Source organism: Lichenostomus cassidix, chromosome 13 (assembly GCF_008360975.1).
Source record: "Lichenostomus cassidix isolate B80296 chromosome 13, HeHo_3.0, whole genome shotgun sequence".
Taxonomy (NCBI): Eukaryota; Metazoa; Chordata; class Aves; order Passeriformes; family Meliphagidae; genus Lichenostomus; species Lichenostomus cassidix.
The window spans coordinates 14,672,690-14,695,912 of NC_139494.1; the positions used below are offsets into that span (position 1 = coordinate 14,672,690).

General features: G+C 41.5%; 1 protein-coding gene across 10 annotated transcripts in view; it reads right to left on the reverse strand.

The window, feature by feature from the left end:
- EBF1 (EBF transcription factor 1) overlaps positions 1 to 23,223 on the reverse strand; it is a 265,638-nt gene that overhangs the window by 86,708 nt on the left and 155,707 nt on the right. For 6 of the 10 annotated variants that reach the window (XM_085073848.1, XM_085073839.1, XM_085073840.1 and 3 more), the window contains exons 7-8: positions 12,082 to 12,163; positions 4,158 to 4,299 (exon numbers count right to left, since the gene is read on the reverse strand). In XM_085073848.1, the coding sequence (XP_084929974.1) occupies positions 4,158 to 4,299; positions 12,082 to 12,163 (224 nt within the window). The remainder of the gene's footprint in view (positions 1 to 4,157; positions 4,300 to 12,081; positions 12,164 to 23,223) is intronic. The other 4 variants (XM_085073843.1, XM_085073842.1, XM_085073847.1 and 1 more) reach the window with 1 other exon arrangement.

A 23,223-nucleotide genomic window follows, 5' to 3' on the forward strand; every position in this document is an offset into this window, starting at 1 on the left:
AAATAAAACTGTCCCTTTAAAACCCCAAGCATTTAAGCTGCTTGTCAGTCGTCTTCCTGACAAGGCCACTTGAATGTATTCAGGAATATTTGCATAAATGCTCACAGTGAGTTCACCGTGGCAGCTACTGCTAATGGTACATAAAGTAATTTAGTCACTTCTCTTAGGCATCCTGTCAGGGTGATAAGCACCCCCTCTTTGCCTTGTTGCATATTAGATCATTAGATAATAAAGTGTTAGAGCATGCAAACTGACAGGGTCTCAGGGACTATCATTTTTCGAGGGCATTGCATTCTGCCAGTGAGGAAAAATAATAGAGAAATTGATGCTGCAATTGGCTTTACATTTTTGTAAAGACATTCAAAAGATATGAGGAGAAAAAGAATTTTTACTTTGCAATGATATGAGAGTTTTAACTGGAAACTTTGCAGCAGTGGATTTATTGCTGGTAAACTTGAAAAGAGTTGTTGCAAGCCCTGCCAGAATTCTCTCCTTCCATAAGTTCATCACTTAAATTTCATTGGAAAGATTTTGCTTTTAAAATTGACACCCTGGGATGAACTACAAGCTGAAATATATCCTGTTGCTTGGGGCCCATTGGCTCTTCACTATATATCTTACTATATATATATATATATATAATTTGGAAAGGTCAACCACACCGGCTTTCTGGTTTACCATAAATATAAAACCAGTGAGGATCCAACTATTCGTGAATGAAAAAGTGATAATTATTGAAAACCACAGATTACTGTGGCTTACCCTATTTATACCACACAGAGATGGATGAAATAATAATTGGCCTCTGCCAGCTATTACTTTTAAAAGATAGATATATTTATTTGAAAGATGAGCTTCTTAACCTGCTGGTTTCAATGGGGCAGCGTGTGGATATGAAACCATGATCTGGGGTCCTGTTTATGTTCAGAGAAATGAGCTACAAAAAGGAACCTTCACTTTACTGAGTGAAAAGTCTGATGAGCAAGATATAAATAGAGGTGTGTTGGATGTCCCAAAAATAATCTAGGCTACCTGCTAATGAGATGGTGAAAGCCAAATGTGGAGACACCAGGCTCCTGAGTGGCTCGAGAGGTGCAGCTTTCTTTCCAGCTTTTTGGCACCCAAAGTCTCTTTTAGGTGTCACATCAACTGCAACTCTGTGTTTCAGAGCAGCAAGCACAAGTTTGTAGGGAAAAATAAGCTGGATATTGTCTGACTAAACTCAACAACCAGCACACCTTGCTACATCCTGTCTCCCCTTTCCCCAGCCCTCACAGCCAGGCATTCTTCTCTATTGCCATCAGATATTTGTGTTAAAAAGTTAAACATCTGGAAAAGTCCACGGGAATACATTTGGTCGAGAGAATATTGTAGTTAGATCCCAGATTTTACAAATCTATGATGAGAAGTTGCTCACCAGAGCAATGAACCAGAGACAAACCATGACAACATTCACTTTCCATCTCCCTGCTTATGGATACTGCTCAGGTCACTCTGTCCTTCCCCTGAGGGAGGCAGAAAATCTGGGTAAAGGAGAGGCAAACAAATACCTCTGATATTATCTGAGATGAAAATTCCAAAAACTGAAGAAAAATAATATATTTTGTGACTTGAACTGAAAGCAAAAATTAATTTCTGTGTCATCTATTCCAGTGGGTCTTGTCCAAAATTCAGTAGGATTAAGCCTTTTCCTTCCTTTTTATTTAGCTGTTTTAGATACCTAATAACACCATTTACAACAGTTACTGGATTTTTAATTTTTTTTTCCTGTTTCTTGGATTCACGTGTGGATAGAATTCCTACAGAGCTGGACTGAAGGATTTAGGTTAAAAAGAAAGGCTCCACCAAGCCTTTAGGAAGAGAGCAATTTTGTAGTGTGAAGGTTGCTATTCAAAAGTAAGAATTTACTAGCAGTTGCTTTATGAGGTTCCTTGAGAGGTGCCTGAGAAAGTAGATTAGAAAAATCACCTTTCCCACAAAATGTACACATGGAGATATTTTGCAGATGTTGACTTTTAATATCAGCACAGTAATTCAGGTGTGTGGAGCTACGTAAGCAGAGAGTTATCTTTTTTTTTGTTGCTTTTTGCCATCAGAATGCCTCAGTTTGTAGGAGTGGGAATGACAGCTGTGGTAAAATGAGACAGTACCATGCATGAGAATAAGGGCATTTATGTAAGAGAAATTAAGTACTGCCTTGACCAAAAGCATGCACTGAGAAGACTGTAATGGGGGGAAAAGGAAAAAAATAAAAGAAAATATGGCAACTACTTTAGTAGGGTTATAAGAAAAAAAAAAAAAAAGAGTGTTTTTTTAAGACTAGACTTAATGGAAAGATTACAAAGTTGAACAGAAAGAAGTTTCCTTTTGTAATGCCTTCTGCTAATTAATAAAGACAGAGTTCATACATTCCTTATAAATTTCAGTAAAAATTATGACAGTGGTTTGTTTATTAAATTAGGTTGTTGGCAGGATGAAAAAAAATTCTATAACATGAATTATGGCTGAAAATGGCTCATAGCCTACATAAAAAGTTAGAGCTAAATAAATACAGATGTAAGTTATGTTTATATAATGAGAAACGCTGCTGAGCTAAGAATTTTAGGTTAGTAAGTGTGAACTACAGACCTGATTCTGCAAACACTTATCAATACCCTCAGCTTCTCTGACACAAGAAGCCTCATTGATCCCAACAGGACCATATGTGAGCATAATCTTAAATATATGCATAAGTGCTTGCAGGACTGATGCCTGAAAGCATAAACAGAATAGAAAAGTATTTCCACAGGAATCCACTGAGCAGTAGAAACCCACACGTTTTCCCATTTCTCAGCATTAATAATTTCTTTTAACATATCTAGTTAACATTTTTCTGAGTGGCATTTGCTTTCCCAGAGAAAATTTTATCTGGTTTCTTCAAACTCTTTGGAAAAATCTATTTAATTATTCATCAGATCCTTGGCAAATATTTGTGAAACAAACCAGCATAAAGGACTGGTGCCTTCTACACTCAGCTACTTCAATGGGAGCTGAGGGTACACATCTCTTAGAGGGAGCAAGCACCTATTGAATTTAGGATTACAAACAGCTCTGAAGACAAAGAGCTATTCTACCAAGCTGGAACAGGGAGAGGGGAGTGAAATGCCCTCTGTTTTTGTTTTGTTTTTCAGCAGTAGTCATCAACTTTGAGGACAAAGAGCAAAACAAAACATTAATCAAATCCAGATTTTTCGGAATACATTTGCACTCAACAACTCCCATTTTAAGCACCTACAGCCACCAGCAGATGTTCCCTTCCAGGACCAGCTGACCTTACAGAAGAGATTACTGTCCCCAGGCTGCTTCCAGCCACGTGCCCCCATCCCACCCTTGCTAGAGTTTACTGTCCTTTCAGAACAGCCAAATTGCCTTGCACCATTTCTCCTTCAATCATTTCAGCAACAAGCCAGATTGGCAAAGAGTGATTATTTAAACGGTTTAATTCAAATGAACTTCATTGGCCTGGAGGAGACCAGGGAGCAAGCACACAACCATCCTAGCTGGCATGTCCATGGTGAAGAATAGCCTGGAGCACAGAGGGGAGACAAACAGCTGTGGGAAAAGCAACGTCCCCAGCTGGCACAGCTGGAGCCAGAAAAGAACATTCATCCATGGCTTGAGTAAGCAGATGGATTTCCAAAAGGGCTCTGCTTTCATTTAGGGCAATTCAAAGGAACAGATGAATCTCCTAGAGAGCTCAGCACTGTATAGATAGAAGAAATGCAATCTGAAATTTGGGTGCTGAGCACTTCAGAAAATAGGCAACGTCATTTAGATGCACAGTCAAAAATCAGGGCAGTCTGGAAAAAAGATCAGACTCCAATTTTGGGTGCTGAATAGATGCAACCAACATAAAAAAAAAAAAAGAAAAATCACTTCAGTGACACACAGGACAGGCTCTGCATCCATGTTTGCTTACTGGTTTGTCATTTCACTACATTTAGAGCTGACCTGCTTGAAAAACTCCCCCTTTGGTCTGGAGGCCAGTCCCTTTCAAATATCTGACCCCAGAGGAATTAACGCTTACAGGACAACTTTGAAACCAGCAGCCAGAGACACAAACCAAACAAACCCACATTTAAAGTAGCAATGCCAACCAACAAAAATGATTTGCCTACCATGTTCCAGATAAGAAGGCGTACCTTCCGAGGGATCGAGTCTTCGAGCTCTCCGCCCGTGCTTGGAATTGTTGTGCACAAACATATTGTCTGACACTGCCAACACATGGCCATCCACGTTGACTGTTGTAGACACCACGACCTGCAAGAGCAAGATGGAGGGAAAAATTTGGATAAATCTGTGTGTTTTTTAAAAAGCGCGGAGTGTAATAAACTCGGTTAAATAAATAACAGCTGGGAGCTGTAGAAAATTGCAAAGCTATTTCGCATAATAACTGGTGCTTATGCTGTGCAAATCTAACAAGAGGCACTATTGATGAGTGGGTCTTTGGCATCGAAAGCTTTTGATGCAGTTTTAAGTCAAATTGCAGAGTTTGTAGCTGCGTGGCAGACAGCACACTGTTAACCATCATTTTAACAAGAGGATCTTTATTAAGTATTTTTTCCCCTATATACAAGGGCAGCTGTGTTTCACCCTAAATTATCCTTCAGTTTCCATGCTGAAGTAGATAGAAATGTTGACATTGCAAATGAGAATCGATTCAGAATAAAAGAAAACAAAAGTGTATTTTGTGAAGTTGTGATGAGAGTTGTTGCCTGCCTCACCCCAACCCTACTCTGCTGCTCTCCCCTCAGCACAGCCACTGCAGGTTGCTGGACTTGCCCAAATTTCTGCCAAGCTCTGCCTTAAGGAGTACCTATGGGCATGTTTGTGTACACACACACACGCCTGACAGTGGGGTCTTGATCTGGAGAACACAACCCTATTCATCCAGCGTTAGAATTATTTGTATTTCTCAACTTATCTCAATGTCAACACCTGGGATTTGGTTTGAGGCGAGGTGAGGGAGACACAGCAGGACTGCACTGGATGCAGGATCCCACACTTCTGCTCCCCAGAGCAGCCCAGGCTGGGAGAGGAGCCAGCCCAGCAGGAGCAAACAGGTAAATGATGGGTCCAGAGTAGAAGACCCAGCTGCTCCAAGGTGTCCAGAGGGACTCCTCAACCCTGAGGCTCCTAAAGGAAATCCCTGTCCAGGCAGATGGCACCTGAGCCACGAAATATCACAGAGAAACAAGTCCCTTGCAGAGCTGCGAGCTCATCACACCACGTCTCCTCCTACCCCATTCAGACCAAGGAGTCCCACAGCCTCCCTGCCTTTCATTCACAGCTTTTCCCTATGAAAGTATGGCATTCCCAGGGTTTTACCCCAGCCAAAGATGTGGCCTTCAGCTGGCTGCTGGCTTGCCAGGAGCACGCGCCGCCTTCGAGAACTTTGACTAAAACAATAAGAAGAAATGACCTACACTTCTCCTTACATTAAACAGGGAAAGGGATTAAAGACTGAAACCCACAGAGATATGTTTATTCATGCGACCTCTTACAACCAAATATAATAATTGTCTGTTAATTGCAGTTTCAGCTCCCACCTCATGCTTCGACATGTGAAACAGCAATCAGCAGCTCCTGTTTAATCCACCTATTATGTTGACTAATTAACTTTGCTCGACAGTTTATTTCTTCCTCCATTATCAGCCCCTGTCAGCCGCAAGCACAGAGCCGCAAAGGGGGACCTCAGCCCTTTTGATTGATCACCGATAGATTGACATGCAGATTAATTTAATTAGAATCACCTCACTTGAGAAATGAAAGACAATGGCAAGGGGGCTAATAGATCTGCTCTTATAATGAGGCAAGCCTCCAGAGCCACGGCAGAGGATTTCTGATTTATTTTGCTGAATTCCCCAGTCGCTCTGAAAGGCTCTCGCTTTAATTGTTCTTGGTTTTGAGAGGCTTTAGCCTCTGAAGAGGTGAAATGCTTTACAAGGATTGGCAAACATTGCTTCAACTCTCTCAGGAAGCTGCTGCCTCTCAAAGTTGGTCAAATGGGGACACTTAAAGGATTGCTTACAACTATTCAATTTCATCACTTGAATTGGAGTTGGGGAAAAAAAAAAAGTGAAAGGAAAAATTTTCTACCTCTTTCTGGCCCCCAATTAAAAGACTCAAAAAGTAAGTAAAGCCACTAAACTGCCCAGAGCCGATCCTGAAGTCTTTGTCTTGAAAAAGAGGAATACAAAAGAGAATAGTTTACATCTAAAAGATCCTAACCCCATCCCTCTGAATGGCATTCCAGGCAATAGATTTTTCTGCATGTTTTAAGTGAAAGATATTAAAATACAGAATAAATGATTCAAGAGCTCCTACAGATGGAAATTTGGGAAAAAGAAAGCACCAAATACTACAGATAAGTTTTTCTGAAATCAAACTAAGGAGAGAAAAAAATCCAAGCCCTATATATAAAATTCCAAAAGGGATTTCAAAAGTAATTTATCCATTGCATTCCTGAGGGATAGAATAAAGTTTATGATATTTTCAATAAAATATGATCTTATAGTAAATGGCTTGGGGTTTGCAATCTTATTTGTGCACTTGCAACCATTGTAAATTCTTTGCAAGTGGGATTTTTAGCCAAATCCTTGGCATGGCCTGTCACAGCTCCATGATTTATGCCAGCTCCTTATCATCTGATTAGATGCATATGAAAATTAACAAAATTACAATTAATAACAATGGCTACAAGATAAAATATTTTCCCCAATTCCAAAACCCTATAGGTACACTGAGATCTCCTGCTGAAGCTGATCAATCCTGTGCTGAAACTAAAAGTTTTGAACATTTTTAGAAATGGGATTCTAGAAAAATAATGAGTCAAGAGTAGTAACAGTAAGGCAGTTCTCAAACCTGTGAAAATCTTGTATCTAAGCAGCTGTTGCTATACATGCAGCTTTCTAGGGGAAGAGCTTGAGGAAACAATCCTGGTGAGGTTTTATCTGAGTAAATCTACATTTAATTTCCCCCTCCTCAGGTTTTCAAAACTGTTGATGCAACATATTTTGAATTACCTAACAATGTCTTCCTACCTCCCTCCTGAACAGTTTGATTTACTACGAAGAGACCGCATTGGTGTGGTTCTTTGGTGTCGTTAGCAGCAGAAACTATAAATGGAATCCCCAAGAGAAACTGTTTCCAGTCTCAGGAAATGCAGAAAAAAAAAACTCTTATGTGTCTGTTTGAAAAAAAAAAATTATTATTCATAGTGCACCTGTAAGAAGCAACACACGCTTACTGCTCAATTCTTTAAATGAAAATTCTCATTAATAGAGGAACACTGAACACACAGTGCACTAAGGAAATATTAATGCGTCTAATTATTAACAGTGAAAAAATGCACCTCGAATATTGTGTGCCACAGTTACCTACTTGGATTGCTGCAGAGCACTTACATACTTACAAGTTCTGCTCATATTTTTAAATCTAAAAAAATACTGCACTCTCCTCATTTTGATTTTGAAACGACTGGGATATGTTCAAGTTAAAGCACATGCTAAAACTAATTTGTGGAGAAATCATAAAATTAGGGGGAGGGGAGAGCCAGAATATATGTGGAGTGGGCACCAAGGCATTCTAAAACACAGACTGTAGCAAGAGGGAAAGGCACACTACAGTTTAATAAATGATTAATGAGGTGCTGACACATTAATGTAAGCACAGGGACAACCAGGTCTGCCAAATCTCAAACCTTTCCAAATTTTGTCAACAAAACACAGTTTTAATTTGAGACAGGCAAACACGGAAAATGATTTTGAGCTTTAGCTTTAGCCCTTCATAGATTTTGAATTTAAATCCTGTATCAACACCAGGGGAGACAGAGGTATGAAAGAAACACATGGGTTTACAACTTTCTTCAATGAAGTTGGCACTATTGAATGCAGTAACGTATACTGACTCTGTGGATTATTCTGCCTGCTATTAAATAGTTCAGTTTGTGAATACTTTGGAGCTTACTTTTTTTTTTTTTTTCTTAATTTTAATATTCGGAGACCAGGAGCCTGGAGATCAAGCTATTTATCCACGTTTAGCACTTGGCCTGTTTATTTGGTATAGTACCTCACCTAATATATCAAAATTAAGCTTTGCACAACTCCTCATTTTTAACCACAGCCCATTACGCTTTGCTCACTGATTAAGACATAGCGTGTTCCTTGTGCTTTCAATTTTCTCCAGTGTATGGTGAGGGATCTGATATTTTTGCAATGTCCCCAACATCCAGTGGCAAAGGCAGGGAAAATCTGGTTAGGATGATTTCCAGGTTTGGAGTGTGCCCTAAGTGCTAAACATGTAACTCCAGTGCTTGCCACTCTTCTGAAAGCTATAAATGGCTTGAGCACATCTTTATTTTCATCACCACTTGGTGACCTCTTCCTACCATGTGTTGACTTCTTTATTCTAGTAACTAAAAATCACTCTCCATTTAACAAGACACTTCAGAGGGTGCTAACTAAGAGCACATAAGTACAATACACTCAGTAATTTTGCTCACGTGCTCAAGGACAGGCCGGGCACTTAATTACCTTGTTGAATTGGGCCACAGCTCTCACTGCTATTTTTCAGTCTTTTTTTTTTTTGCCTTTCCCTTCTCTGGGGATGGAGCCTTGCATGTCCAAATTCCATTATCTGGGATTCATGAAGCATCATCTCTGTCTCTTATGCAAATTTGCAATAAGACACAAGTGGCTTCAATTCAAACATGAGTGGCAGCATCCCATGGAGGCAAACGAGCAGCCTCTGCTGCAGGAGAGGCTGTGGTAACAGAATCAAACAGCATGGCAATCTCTAAGTGACTTTCAAGGTTTTCATAATAAGGGAATGTTTGGGGTTTTATTCAGTGACACAGCCTGAAAAGTTTCCTCTAAATGAAAACTTGACATGTGTCAGTTTACAAGCAGTTGTGCTAAAACAAGAACAACAAGATAGCTAGGGCACCTGGGTTTCATTAATTACAATAACATACAAAACTGTTTAGGTTGTATGAATGGGTTTTTAGTTCTGAAAAATCAAAGCTGGGCAGAGTTCACTCGTGACACCATCTACTTAGTAGCAGTATTATTATTACCACTAATTGGGGCACTACAGCCCATCCTGCCAAGAATGATGACTTATTGTGATGAAGAATTCAAAACCAGACTGAGCATCTGCTCTGTGGGGTTTCTGGAATAAAAAGGCAAGGTTGGGCAAAGGTGATAATACACACCAGCACCAAATGTTTTGTGCATTTGGGCTGATGAAACATCGAGATGAAATGATTTTCTCAAGGACAAGCAGGGAGTGCGAAGCACAGCTGAAGTACTGTGTAGTATTTGACTTCTCCTCCCCGACTGTCTCCTTGTGCTAATAGAGACACAAGCAACACAGCCAGGGCCAGCACTGCTCCAGCACACACTGCTGGCACTCCACACTGCTCCACTTGTCACATGCCTGGACATCTCAGACATGCAGAGAAATTTATTTCCTTCCAGGCCCACAGCAGCTTTTATGTTAGACTTATCACACTCCTACATTTACAAGCAAAATTCAGGATAAAACTTCCTAATTAATTTCTGATCGTGAGTCTGAATGAAGTTTCACACGCAGGTCGCCTGAATCAATACATACTCTGCCTCCTCCCTGTACTTTCTTAACATCTCTTGTATCAGAGGATAATCAGACAATTCCCTGCTGCAGGGAAAAAAACCCAAACCAACTCTAAAATCTACTAAGAAAGGAAATTTTCCACAGGGCTGGTCCTCAGATAGTGCAAGACTCATGTCCTTGACCCTTCGCCGATTCTCCCATCAAAACCATAATCTGTGTTCTAAGAAGTTCCAGCAATTTTTGGGAACTGATAAGTGACACCATAGCCAAAAGTTGGGCAAATCTCTGGGCAGTTTCAAAGTCCAGCACAAGCAGGGGAATGAAGGAAGGGAATGTCTCCAATTTTTGTATGTGTGAAATGAGAATGGCGCTGTTTAAAATTATCTGGAAATACCTTATCTTTATGGTTTTTAACCAGAACTTTGACATCATCATTAGAGACCTTGTAAGTCACTGGCAACATTTCAAAGGCAGCTGATAGCAAACAGAGGGGCCCAGATTTCACTTGGTTCCAACACAACACTGCCTCAAACACCCAGGAGCACCATTATCACTGAGATACTACATGGATGCTTGGTCCTTTTCACCCTTAGAAATGATAAATGAAGCTTGGACTCTGTAGAGCCCAGCTGTTTTATTTTAAGAAGTCTATTGCTAAAAGACCAAGTTCAAAATTAAAAAAAAAAAAAAGGGAAGAAACAAAAGCAGCTATTGTAAAACAATAAGCTTGGGCACTGAAGAGAACGCTGAGAGCTTCAATGCCACCCTGTATTAGAGTAGGAGTGGTTCACTCGGCTGAAAGTGATTAATTTCTTGAAAATGCTGAGGTCACGCTAATTGACATGACCTGTGTAATTAAGCAGTCTCTGTTTACACACGGAAAGCTCAACTGCTGTGAAGCTGGGTTTGTATGACAGAATGTCTTTACAAGTCAAGAGATCAACAACCTTTCCTATGTCCTACCTCCCTGCCGACACAGCTCCTGATTGCTGTTCTGAGGAACACGCACAGCCATTTCCATATGAAAATCAGCCTGGAGCCTGGGCGAGCACAGCCCCAGCAGAGAGTACATGTTGTGAAGCAAGCTCTGACAGGCCCCAGGGGTGACTGCTCAGGCTGAATCCCCATGCTGGTGAGAGTCCTTTTCCCACCTTCTCTTTCTGTGATAATGCCCTCTCGAATCACAGGAGCAACGTGACAGTGTGGGGTGAGAAGCTGAGGGCTCTGCCATGCTAATGCTGGCTTTTATACTGATTAATTTAATCCCTGTGGCCACATCTCCTCACTTCTGCACTTCCCTGCTCAGAAGCAAATAGCACCCTTCTGCCTTCCCGCAATGCTGCAATTAAGCAGTTCAACAAAAGACATTCTACATATAAATAATATTGTCATTTACATAACTTCAACACTTTTATTGAAGTGCAAGAATGCTGGGAAGGAAGCAAACAAGGTCCTGAGTAACTACAGAAAGCAGATATATTCTGGAGTTGTCTTCCTCCAGAGACCATATCGTGTAAGGAACAAATCTCTTGTTTTTTCCTCAGAACCCTGAGGCAAAGCCCCACTGACAGATTCTACCATTTTTCCTACCTGGGCTATATTCACTTCTCTCACCAAAAGAGAAGGTCCTTTGACTCTCTACCCCATATTTTTATTTAGCACATACCCAGGTAAATCATTATTGCCACAATCAAAGGACCATGTCTTCAATAAAAGGGTTGGAGCAACTATTTCTCAGCATTTCACTCTGCTGCCAGCACTGGGGAAGTGCAGGAACAGACAGGGAACAGTGATGTTCTTGATCACAAAATGAGTTATGACATAGGTGGAGCATAAAAGCTGTCCTTGGCCATCTGAAGCTGTGTTGATACTGTAACTCCCAAGTGCCACAAGCTGCAACAGTGGGGAAATAGCAGCCCAAAACATCCCAAGAAAGAGACACCCAACAGCAGCTTTGTCCAAGTGCTGACTGCAGGGATGGACTTTCACCCTGTCAAGGCACATTTATGAGTCTTTACCACTGCTCCTGAGTAGCAAGTGTAGTCACAAGCCTGGCTGTATTAATTGCTCTTACACCCTCCTCTGCCCCAGCCAATAAATAAGGTGCTCATTCTGCGTTTACATGAAAGCAAATAGTTCCCCATGCAAAGAGGAACATTCCAGGGCAGGGGAGCCCCATAACCCAAAACAACACTGAGGTCATTCTGATTTTTCCTTTTCATGCTTTCCCTTCCGGTGGAGATGACATTATCTGCAAGAGCTCTCTTTTCCAGAGCAAGAAAACCCAACTGCTTCCTGCCAATTCTGCTGTGACAAGAAGCCCTCAGGCAATATTTTGTGACCTTATGTTTTTAGCATCTTCCAGTGAATTACTAGGTTCGTTTGGGTCAAAGTACTTCTGTCCCTAACAGCTGCTGATTTTTAAAGGAGGAAGCGTGTCCGACTGACCTGGAATCGACGCATGTCTCGAGGGTTTCCTGCATTTTTTAGGCAATTTTGGTTACATTTGAGGAAAAATTTCAAGAAGAACCTGTGGAGAAAGAGAAACAGACATTAATGTCTTATAAACAGGGTGTAGTAGAACTATGTGACATCTGCCTATTTGGTGCAACAAAGACTTGTCTACATCAGTATTCCCAACTCAGACAAATCACCCCCTGCCCATCCAAAGAGGGAGTGGAGCTTGGCCCAATCTAGCAAAATATATAAGCACATCCTGAAAATTCAAACACTAATTTCATAGATCTGTTGTGTCAGAGCCATTAAACTTTGCAGAGTCAGTCCCTCTGTCACGCCAAGCTCGCTGTGCCATCCAGAGAAATGAGGAAGAGACACACTTTTCAGCACAGCAAAAAAAGCAACAGAAAAGTACCAGACATGAAAATTCCCTTGTGTAAAAATGGGGTTTTGTTTTACAAGTTCGCTGTCACCCCCAAGTTTTGATTTAATACAAAAATACTGAAAATGTTCCATACAGTTGAAATCTCCCTCACAGGACTAAACCCAGTTTGTGCATAAAATTAATGCCCAAACAGTGGTTAGTGGAGCCCAAATCCCTGAGAGGAGAAGGGGGAAATCTTGGTCAAGAGCATGACTTCATGGAAAAATGAAATATTTTCGATGCAGTCTATTTCCTGACCATACACAGGTCACTGAAGTAGCTATATGACCCTGACATATATCTCTAAGAAAAGACATTGCCTTTCACAAAGCCAAAGAAAAAAGCAAACATTTCACTGGAAATATTTCCTTCAGTGTTATGCATCAGTGGACTGTAAACTCATAAAGACAAGTCAATGAATAATAGTGGGTCTCAGATTCCAGGCTTCCTCCCTGAAAGCCAAAGTTTATCAGCCTTTTGTCCAAAATAAACTACAGACTAAGGTCTACTAAAGCTCAGCCGTGCAAAGTTTAATCCTACAGCAAGTTTAAAGCCCAGTGTAACCAGACAGGGCAGCATTACACACACAGAAACCATCAATGACTAAGCAGAAGTTCCTCTGCCCTGTTCCCAAATACAGGAGTGGGGTGGGGAACAGTTTGATCCTGTTTTACTTTAAATCTGAATGTTAACTTCTGCAAGCAGCCCTCTTTTAGCACCCCAACTGAAAGCTAGGTCATCAGAATTTGCACAGACTGTCACCAAGAAAGGCAACAGTGCAGGGTAAACAGCTTTGGAAAATCCCTTTTTGATGAGCAGCATTCTTTGCCTGCTCTAGTTGTGATGCTGCCCCTCAACAAGGCAAGTTTTGCTGCTTATTCCTCCACATCAAGAAAATCATACAAAGCAAATGGCTAAAATGACAAATCAAAACTGTGAGAGACTGTTTTCATTAAAGAAATGCAATCTAATGAGGAGGATTACCAAATGTGATACTTGGGATTATCAAGGACTAGAACTCCTGGCCCAGGAAGTCTCTTCTAGACCTGAGCTTCTGAATAGGAGCAAGCAATCAACATAAAATAAACAGCCACCACACTAGAACAAGGGTTTGGCGACACTGTTTGTTTAAAGTAGAGAGCAGTGCAAGTCATTGCATTTCTCAATCAAGCAGGTTCTGATGCTCAATAATGGAAAGGTGGTGCTATTTGTTGTACGTGTGTGTCTTTTTAAGCCGCTAATGGCCAGCTGTGACAGCCTGACTCAGATTGTGTAGAAGGAGCTGTCAGCACAAATCTTGGCATCTCGGATCCAGACAACTGCTTGCCACCAGGAGAGGGTTTGTACTCGTGCCAGAATGGATTTTGAGAGACAAGCAAATAGGGCATTAATTCCGCCAAAGAAAAACGAAAAGTGGGGAGAGTTGAGGATCTTACACTTCAGATGATGGCTCTCCTGTCAACAGCTCGTCATTTAGCTCACGAGCTATGAAGGGCACAGACATCAGATCCCTCTTGCCCTAAGCTGGCCCTGACGCGCGAAACGCTGGCAGGATTCGGAGACCACCCCTCCACACGAGATTGCTCGCTGAAATAAAAAGCCTGGCCATCTGTTGGGAGGCAAAGACATCCCTGTCAGCTGGTGCCTACAGCCTCAAACAGGCCCTTATGTGGCAAAACCTCTCAGAGCCACTCGCTCTTTGGGGAGAAGCTGGCGCTGCTCTGGGTTTATGGGGGATTTTGGCGGCTTTGCCGGTGGCTGAGTCCAGCAGCTGCCCACCCGGTCTGCCACAGCCCCAGAGCAACACCCCAGCCCTGAGGGGACCTGGGACATGGAATAGTCCAAATTAGCTAAAAATTCCCATTTTGGCTTTGCACAGCTCATGCGTGATGGGCAATGAGGGTGGTGGGCTGATTCAAGAGCTGCCCAAAAAATGGAAAGGGCTTTGTGAAGCTCTCCAGAGAAACACTGGACCTTCTCTCCCCTTACAAAGCCTTAGATCATGTCAAGACAAAGGCTTGGAAAATCACTCTGAAATACAAGAGTTGGCTTTTGGGGTCTGGAAAACTCTAACCCAAAGTTTCGCAGTCTAACTCCATTTGCACTGTGCTGTAACCCCCAAAGGCTACAGAAGTTTCACCAAAATAAACTGCAGAAGAAATGAAGCTCATCTGTTCAAACCTACCAAAAAACCTCAGGCAGGCAAGCAAGCAAACAAAACTTCCTTTGAATTAAAGCAACTCCAGAAAAAAATTAACTTGCAAAAATAACAGCATTTTCAGAGGAACATGGAGCTTACACAGCCAAGTTCGCTCACTGCATTTTAAGCAAAAAAAAGTTACCAGTTTACAAAACACATTCTGCCAAGCGCCGTATTTTAATTCCACTGAAAGACAAAACAAACTATAGGGCTGCACTTTGTTTTGGAACACACCAGGGCTGGAGTCCCCTCGGCCACACAAAGCATCCCTCACTCATCCAGGCGAGAGCCGAGCAGCTCCCAGGCTGGCACTGCTCACCCCAGCTGATGGAACCCCCAGCCTTGGCAGGAAGGAGGATGAGAACAGAGGAAGACAAGGGGAGAACGGAGCAGTTTGATTCATGGGGCTCAGCCCAGGCTCTTGGTTCCTGCTCTAAACCGCTTGTTCAGGTGCCATCATCACCTCAAGCCCGGTCCTGCCAGCCTTGCTCATTAGCAACACTTCACTCCGCAAATATTTCAGATTTGGATTGACAGGACTGCTCCAGGAGGAGTGCCAGCAGAGCTGAGCTCTTTGTAAGCATAAACCTCCATCCCCATTTGTTCCCATCTAACTTCTTCACAGTGGGTTATTTTTTTTTCAGTTCTAACTTTCCCCGCTTTTGGCAGGACTGTGTACCATTAATGCTAACCACAGAGGATATATAGCATTAATACTCGCTACTGGGGTCTGAAATTCATTTCCAAGATGAAAAAAATGTGCAAAACATGGGAGCGTCAATAAAATCTTCAACTCTCTCTCCAAACTTATGTGATTGCTGAACACCCGCTCTTCTGTCACACAGGACTCAGTCATCAATTATACTTATTGCTACTATTGAAGGTTTATTTTTTTTTGCATGAATCAACCAAAACATATTTTCTGACTCCCTTCCTGACTACTACCATCCCTGGTGTGAAGAAAATTTGTGCATGTGGAGCAGAGAAACACAATCCAGCTCCATGTGAGGCAGCTCAGGTCCAGAAACACAAAATTTTTCCAAAGCACTTGGATTTACTGACTTGCATTGGTATTAAACCAGCAAATTCCATGCATCACTTTTATCCCACAGAGACATGGTTGGAGTGTAAGGAAGGGAAGTTTTGGGGAAAACCAGTTAATTTTAGATTATATTTAGGTGTCCTAAGATGCAGTGCAGGGCAGGCTGCAAAAACGGCTGAAGGGGTGAGGTTTCTGAGTAGTTAATCCATGCCATGGTGTGTATTAGTACAAATCCCTAAGTAACTGCCAGGTCCAGGGTAGAAATACAGCCTCTGGTTAAATACAAACCCCTGGGCTGAATCAGGCCCCAAATTAATGTGAACTTCTCTCTGCCAGGCAAAAGCCCTAAAAAATGTGTTATTGGCTGTTCTGGGAATGTTCTCTCCTTTTCTCACAATTCAATAGAAAATTACTTTTTTGGAGATGAAATTGTTTTGGTTATTTTTTTCCTAACAAAACTGTTGCATTTCCAAAACGATTTTGGTGCCAATAGGACTGTGCTCTCACCATTACCCTCTGCTCTCTGCTAGGGAGGAACTCCACCCCAGGCCTGGTTCCTACAGGCTACCTCCACCTCCTGAAATCAGCTCCATCTTCATACCTGCCCCTTCCATCCTCTGGTCCCCCTTATTCCACTGATGGATATGGTGAGCTGAGGTCAAAGGATCTGACCAGCTGGAGGTCACTCCACTTGTTTAAAATGCTCCCTGACACTCCCTGCTGGCCTCATTGTCACACACAAAACCCTTTGGGTTTTTGCAGCACCCTGCTCTTTGCCACTGCCACAGGGATTTAAATTAAACACACGGCAGAAATGGAAATCCTAGTAATGAAGATGTAAGAGGGTTTTGCCTTCCTGCTTTTCTTGCCACTACAAATTAATACTAGTGTTTATTAAAATAACTGAAGAGTTAAATTAAAGAAAGCAAGCTCTGACATGATCTACGTTGGGTCTTCTGTCACTCCCCTGAAGGAAATTTAAAGGAGCTCAAACATGAAGGCTTAGCAGTAGGATTTTCTTGCTCTTGCCACAATAAATATGTCTGTGGAAGGAGAAAAAAATAGTTGGAAAGAAGACCTGCTGCATTCCTGATGCTGAAGAAAAGCTTGTTTGTTCCTGATACATTGGAGAAGTTGTTCAAGAACAGTTCCTCCATGTGAAAATACGACAGCTGTCATGGTGCCAAGGTCAGCCAGACCAGTGGCTATCCAGAGAGTGAGTGCTGGTTATACAGCTCAGACCTGGCTAGGGCAAACAAAACTGACAAAACACACCTTTTCTGTGGTGTAAACACATTTGATAGAAAAAAGGGCAACTTCAGACTCCTGGATGAAACACAGCAGTAAGTATATGTGGGTTTGTAAAATTAGTAAAACCGAAATACACCGGCCAGGGCAATAATTAGCAACTTTCCATCAGATAAAAGGATTGCATGCCCATTCTGTATGGCACACCAATTCAGCAGAGTACTAAATATGTGCATAAATTTAAATACACAAGCAGTACTGATGGAGACAAAGGTACCACTCACATCCTGGAGCACGTCGCAAGCCCAGCTCTGCTGTCAGCCTGGTGATGCTACAAGAACAGTTGTCTCAAGCATCCTCTGGTGGGTATTTTAGCTCTGGTGAAGACTTGGCACATCAAGAGGTACCACAGCCAACACAGGGTGAGCCCAGAGGTCACCAAGGCTGACAGTGCTACTGTTTTGTTTGCTTCTGCAGGGTTTTCTCTGCACTTTTCACACATTTCTCTATTTCTCAATCTGTAACTTCTCCTGCACCTCCTGGTAACAAGATCTACTTAGTAATTTGCCACTAAAATAAAAATATAGAGAAAATACAATTTAATTGGAGAAGTGAATAATTAAAAGGTAGAGAAGGTAGGTTTAGACTGAACATTAGCAAAAAATTCTTCCCTGATGGGGTGGGGAGGCTCTGGCACAGGGTGCCCAGAGAAGCTGTGGCTGCTCCATCCCTGGAGGTGTCCAAGGCCAGGCTGGACAGGGCTTGGAGCAACCTGGGATAGTGGAAAGTGTCCCTGCCCATGGCAAGGGTGGAATGAGATGAACTTTAAGATCCCTTCTAACTCAAGCCTCTCTCTGATTCTGTGAAATAGCCCTTTAGAAACTTCAGAAGGACAAAGTTAATTCTTTGCCCCTTTCAAGGGGAAAATCTTCCAATCAAAACTCTTATTTTAAAATGGAAAATTCCAAACTTCGAAAAAATTAGGCTAAAATAATTTTTTTATTCTTGAACAATAATTTAATTTTCCAGCATTTCAAAACTTTACTTGAAGATTGTGTTTTGGTTCAGGTTTTTTTTTCCCTGCAGACCTTTTCACATACAACTCCCTGATCACGTCAGGTACCTTATTCACAAAAGAATAATTGAGACTTACACTGATATTTACCAACATGAGGCTAAGCATGGAAATCAAATATAGGCATGGGGAAAACCTCCTATTACCCACATGTTCACAGCTGGATTTTACTTGGCTCTTTAGTCAATAAACAGCAGTAGCTACCTTTTGTGGCATTTTTACAACAGGAAATTTATTCTGCAGAAGAGAAATTAAACACCAGATACAGCCATCTAACTCTCTTCTACACATAACCTCTTGAGTTGTCAAACATCCTAATTAAGAAAAAAAAAATCCCAAATCTGTTCTCTCTGTATTCAGTGTTCTTACTGATTTAAAATAGAAGCCAAATCAGACATGCATTTTGCATTTATGGGATGCTAAGTAATTCACTGGTTTACAAAACAAACAAACAAACAAACAAACACCAAAATGAAAAGCACTGAAAATTATTTACTTTACTAGAAAATATATATCTTCCTCCTGAACTGTAGAAAAGGTCCAAGAAAAGCAACGTGATGCAGAGAATAAACCTCAAGCAGTCAGTTCCTGTTGACTGAAATTCTTCAGGCAGTGCCATAATAACAGAAGCATCATAATAATAATAATAATAGTAATAATGTTATTTTTGTGAACTCGCTGTGGCTCCCGGAGCTCCAGCACCGCCAGGGTTTGCTGTTATCAATACAGTAAATATTCAGCTCAGCACAGCAAATAGCTGAGGAGAAACCCACATAATCACCAAATCAGAAGGCAGGGCTGCCCAAACCAGCCTTCAATTACTCATTGCTCGCTTCAGCAAGTGTTCCCAGTCACTTTTCCTCAGGTCTGTGTGTTCTGCACAGCGAAGCACAGCGTATCAATTTTTCATCTTGCATCTTCTGGACTCCTCTAGCTGTCTGATACTGAGTTATAATGCATCACAGAAATTTAGAGTAGTTTGGGAAAGTGCGTTTGGCATTTTCTCCTGTGAGTGAGTTAAAATCCCAGAGAGGCTGTTTTGGTTTCTTTTCCCAGACTTTTAATAAGAAAAGAAAGAGATAGCACCACTGAAAAACAACATCACAAAACAGAATTAAGAATAGTCCAGAGGCAGGTTCTAATGCTCAGTTTTCTGTAATTTAATTTTGCTCCCAGGTCTGACTTTTTAATACTTTTTTCCTTTAAAGTAGTGAAAATCTGAATTTTCCTAGATCTCCTTACTTCTTCCCAGCTCCATTTTCTAAAATTTTTATTACATTTGAACTGCAACTACCTATCACAAACAAAAAAAAGGTTGAAGGAGTTTATGCCATCTGTGTACAGGGGATACACAAGGCCTTTGGTTGACAACAACCATTGTAAATAGTAAAATAGTAATAATAAAATTCAACAAATTTGCTTCAGTTTAACCACTTTTCCCTTCACTTTTTCCCCATTTCACTCCAGTCTCACCCCTCAAATACTAGGGCATAAAAGTGGGTTAACTATTTTTAATTTTTACTGAAGACATTAGACTTCAGTCACTGGAAAAAACTACAAACCAGCCCTGTGGTCTGTCATAGTTCACACAATGCCAGTGAATTAGCAGCCCTGCCAGAGCCATACTTTAGCTAAAAGAACCTCTGTTCAGTGTAAGTGCTGACAGATAACAGCAGTGCTGTTATTGCAATACGATACCAGGATTTGGTTCCCTGCTTCCTCAAGGTAAACTCCTGTAACTTTAGCATGGGCACCAAAAAGCAGCAGTGCTATCAAGCCCAGGGGATGCTGGAGAGCTGGGCTAATCCAGCCCTCTGAAGCTGCTTTTCTCACAGCAAACAGGGGCCCTAAAATGTGTCACCTTGAGCTGGGGGTGCTGATGACATATGTCTTTCAGCAGCTTACTGAGAAAGTTAGAAAGATTCACATGGTAAATATTCCACGTGTGGGAAACACGTTTCCCACCTTTTCCTGGACCAAGCAAATGTAAATCACCTGCATGTAAAATTGTGTGCAATCTGCCTGCACATCCAATAATTAATGATTCCTCAAATAACCTGACCCCCAGAATATCTTTAAATAACATTGACACACTGGTACCATCACCCAAATCTGCAAAACCCAGAGGCTGAGGCCATTTAAAGGACAGGTCTGAGCTTCTAAAGCACTGAGAAAAGTTTTTGCACAAGCAGAGATGAAGTGCTACTCAAAACCCATCTGAACAGATGCAGCCTTGAGCACTTACACCAGGTGCAGAAATGATCTCACAATGGTGACACCTCCCAAGACCTGGCTCAGAACCTGCTCCATTTAGTTCTCAAGATTTTTTCATATTTTTTTGCTTTAGTACACCAATAATGACTCAGAAGAACATAAGAGATCAAGAAAGTGATTATGGAGTAAATTCATGTCTGAAAAACATTAAAAATACAAAATCCAAGGAGTTTCCAGAGAAATGCAAGAGAAACTTTCTCACCTGACCCATCTCAGCAATTACAGAGAAGTATTTGGGAAGTGCAATATGGAGAGAGAGTGATTGCATCCCCTCCTAAGACAACTTATACTTCAAAGAACAAATGTTTGCTTCAAGTAAAGGAGCAGCAGGGAAAGACCTTATGTGGGGGAGGAAAGAAAACACAATAACTAAATAAGTTATTAAAAGCCAACTTTTAAGAAATTAAAAAGTAAACTAATCTGGGAACCCAGTCAGAGTCAGTGACAAAGGACAATCTGGCAAAGATGCTGCTGAGAAATGTGGTTTTACTTTTTTTAGTACACTTTTTGGGTTCTCTTGAATAAAGAAAAGCACCCCAATGATTAAAAGCAATCTTTCAAATAAACTAGTAGGGTGAGTCTAGAATTTGCTGTCCAGAAAAAAACCCCACATATGCAAATGTACATTTTTATTTACACAAGAGAAGATCAAGTGCAAAAATGTCGTGGAAGAAAGTGAAGTGCTGCCCTCAGCTCCCTGCCCACAAGCTGGACATCCCATCCAGGGGTTCCCATTGTTTCATGATATTTAAGAGAATAAAGCCCTCGTTTCCTGTGCAGCAGGGAGCTCTGGCAATGAGCACAGGATCCGGAGTGTAGTGGCTATTTTGAGAGCTGGAAGGAAGCAAGAGGCTGTTCTGTGGAAAGGCGGAGGCACTCTGAGCCGTGTGTGCAGTGGTTCAACAAGAGGAGATATCCCAGAGGTACTTGAAGGGGATCCTGAACTGCCTCTAAGTAAAAAATCCTGCAGAATATTTTGTGTGTGGTGTGTGGGCAAGCAATCCAGACACTGTAAAATTCATTGGGATTTACCACAAGAGGGGAAAGACAAAAAGAGGAAGAGAAAAAAGGTTTCTGATGTGCTGGTGAAGAGGATCACCCCATATGTAATGCTGGAGATGTCATCAATAAATATTGCATATGTCTGCTACCTTTAACATGACATTGAAAGAGCTTAATTAACCTCAGAAATAATGACCTCTGCAGCAGACATGTAGAATCCAATCATATCTGCTTATATCACAGTTTTGGATTAAGTGCTTCAGAGCTTTTCTTAAAGCAATGAGCCTTGAATATGTAGGAAAAAGACTTTTGCTGATGTCCTCTCCTGTGTCAGAGGGATGTGGGAAAGGCATTGCAGGCTGTAGCTGTGAAGTTATCTCTTGCACCAGTTGGGAAAGGTGATGCAGCTAACTAGAATATTTTTTCCTGCCCTTGAAGCCCACCATCCAGTGAGGGTACCCAAGCTGAAGGACAAAACCCTGAAACTGGAGAGGAATTCAGATCAGGATGCTGGTGACAAGTTAGAATCGGAGCAAGGCAAAGACATGAGTCGGCATTTATAAGACATTTATAAAATAAATCATGCTCATGGCACTGTGTACTTTATTGGTCAGATTTTTGAAAACAGCATATTTAGAGGCACCAAAAGCATTGTAAGGGCAGAGGCACAGCATTAAATACCTGACAGAGGGGAGCAGGGAACAGCTACAGACAAATTCCATGGGTGTTAAAACACAGACAAGGCTTGAGATCTCCCCCTCTGTTTCTGGATATCTGCCTGTGACACCGAGATGCCATTCTGTATGTGGTTTAGCTGACATGGTGGTATTCAGGCAAAGGTTGGATTTGATGATCTTGGAGGTCTTTTCCAACCTTGATGGTTTTATGATTCTAAATTTTACCTTCATGTTCCATTTCCAAATAAAAATTTGAAGAAATACTGTGCAGTGCCAATGACAAACTTATCAGCAGACACATGTTAGACAACATGCTAAAATACCCTCACATCAACTTGTCAACAATAACCACCAACTACCAGACAACCCTGACAATATAATGCTCAGGGCTTGATTCAAAATACAGTTAAATTATCATTATCACATACAAATTGCACGTGACTTTGGTATCTGTTCAATGAAATAATATTACTCCAAGCTGGGAAGTAGGAATCATTCTGATTACAACTGAATGACCAAGTTTCTACCTGCAAAGATCTCTTTCACTGCACAAAATAACTGCAACAAGCACAAAATGACTGCACCACTCCAGCCCCTGTAGTGAAGCCTTTCTGCCACCCTGGAGCTGCAGCACTGCCTGTCCACAGCCAGCTTGAGCCTTGGCACCTTCTGAGTCCTCCACCAACTTTTCATACAAAGCTCATGGATATAGAGAGGCAGGTTTGGCTCACTGTGTTTAAGAGAGTGTGAAGATCCCTTCATCCTAAAGATTTAGTAGAAGCAGCTACCTGGAACTAGCAAGGACATTGAGGAGAACACTTTCATCCTTGCAGAAAGCATCTTGGGACTTGTTATGACTACAGGTGGTCAGACACTTGACTTTGTGTCTCTCCTGAAAGACAGCACCTCCAGCAACGCAGCACTCCCCAGTGTGACACCTCTTCAGCAGCTTCTGAAAGGGAAGCAAACCTCCCACTGAGCCACCAAACGCTGCTTCCCACACTAGTGAGGCTTTTCCTTAGAGGACTCTTCTTTGAAAATAAAAAATTGTCAGTCTAGTGATGCAGTGCCAATAACTCCATGCGCTGTTGCTTTTGTATATCCTGAAGGTTGCTTTTAAAAAATGGGTTTCATTACATAATGGGTTACAGCAAAGTGATGTCTCACAAGTTTTAAACTGATTTTGTTTGT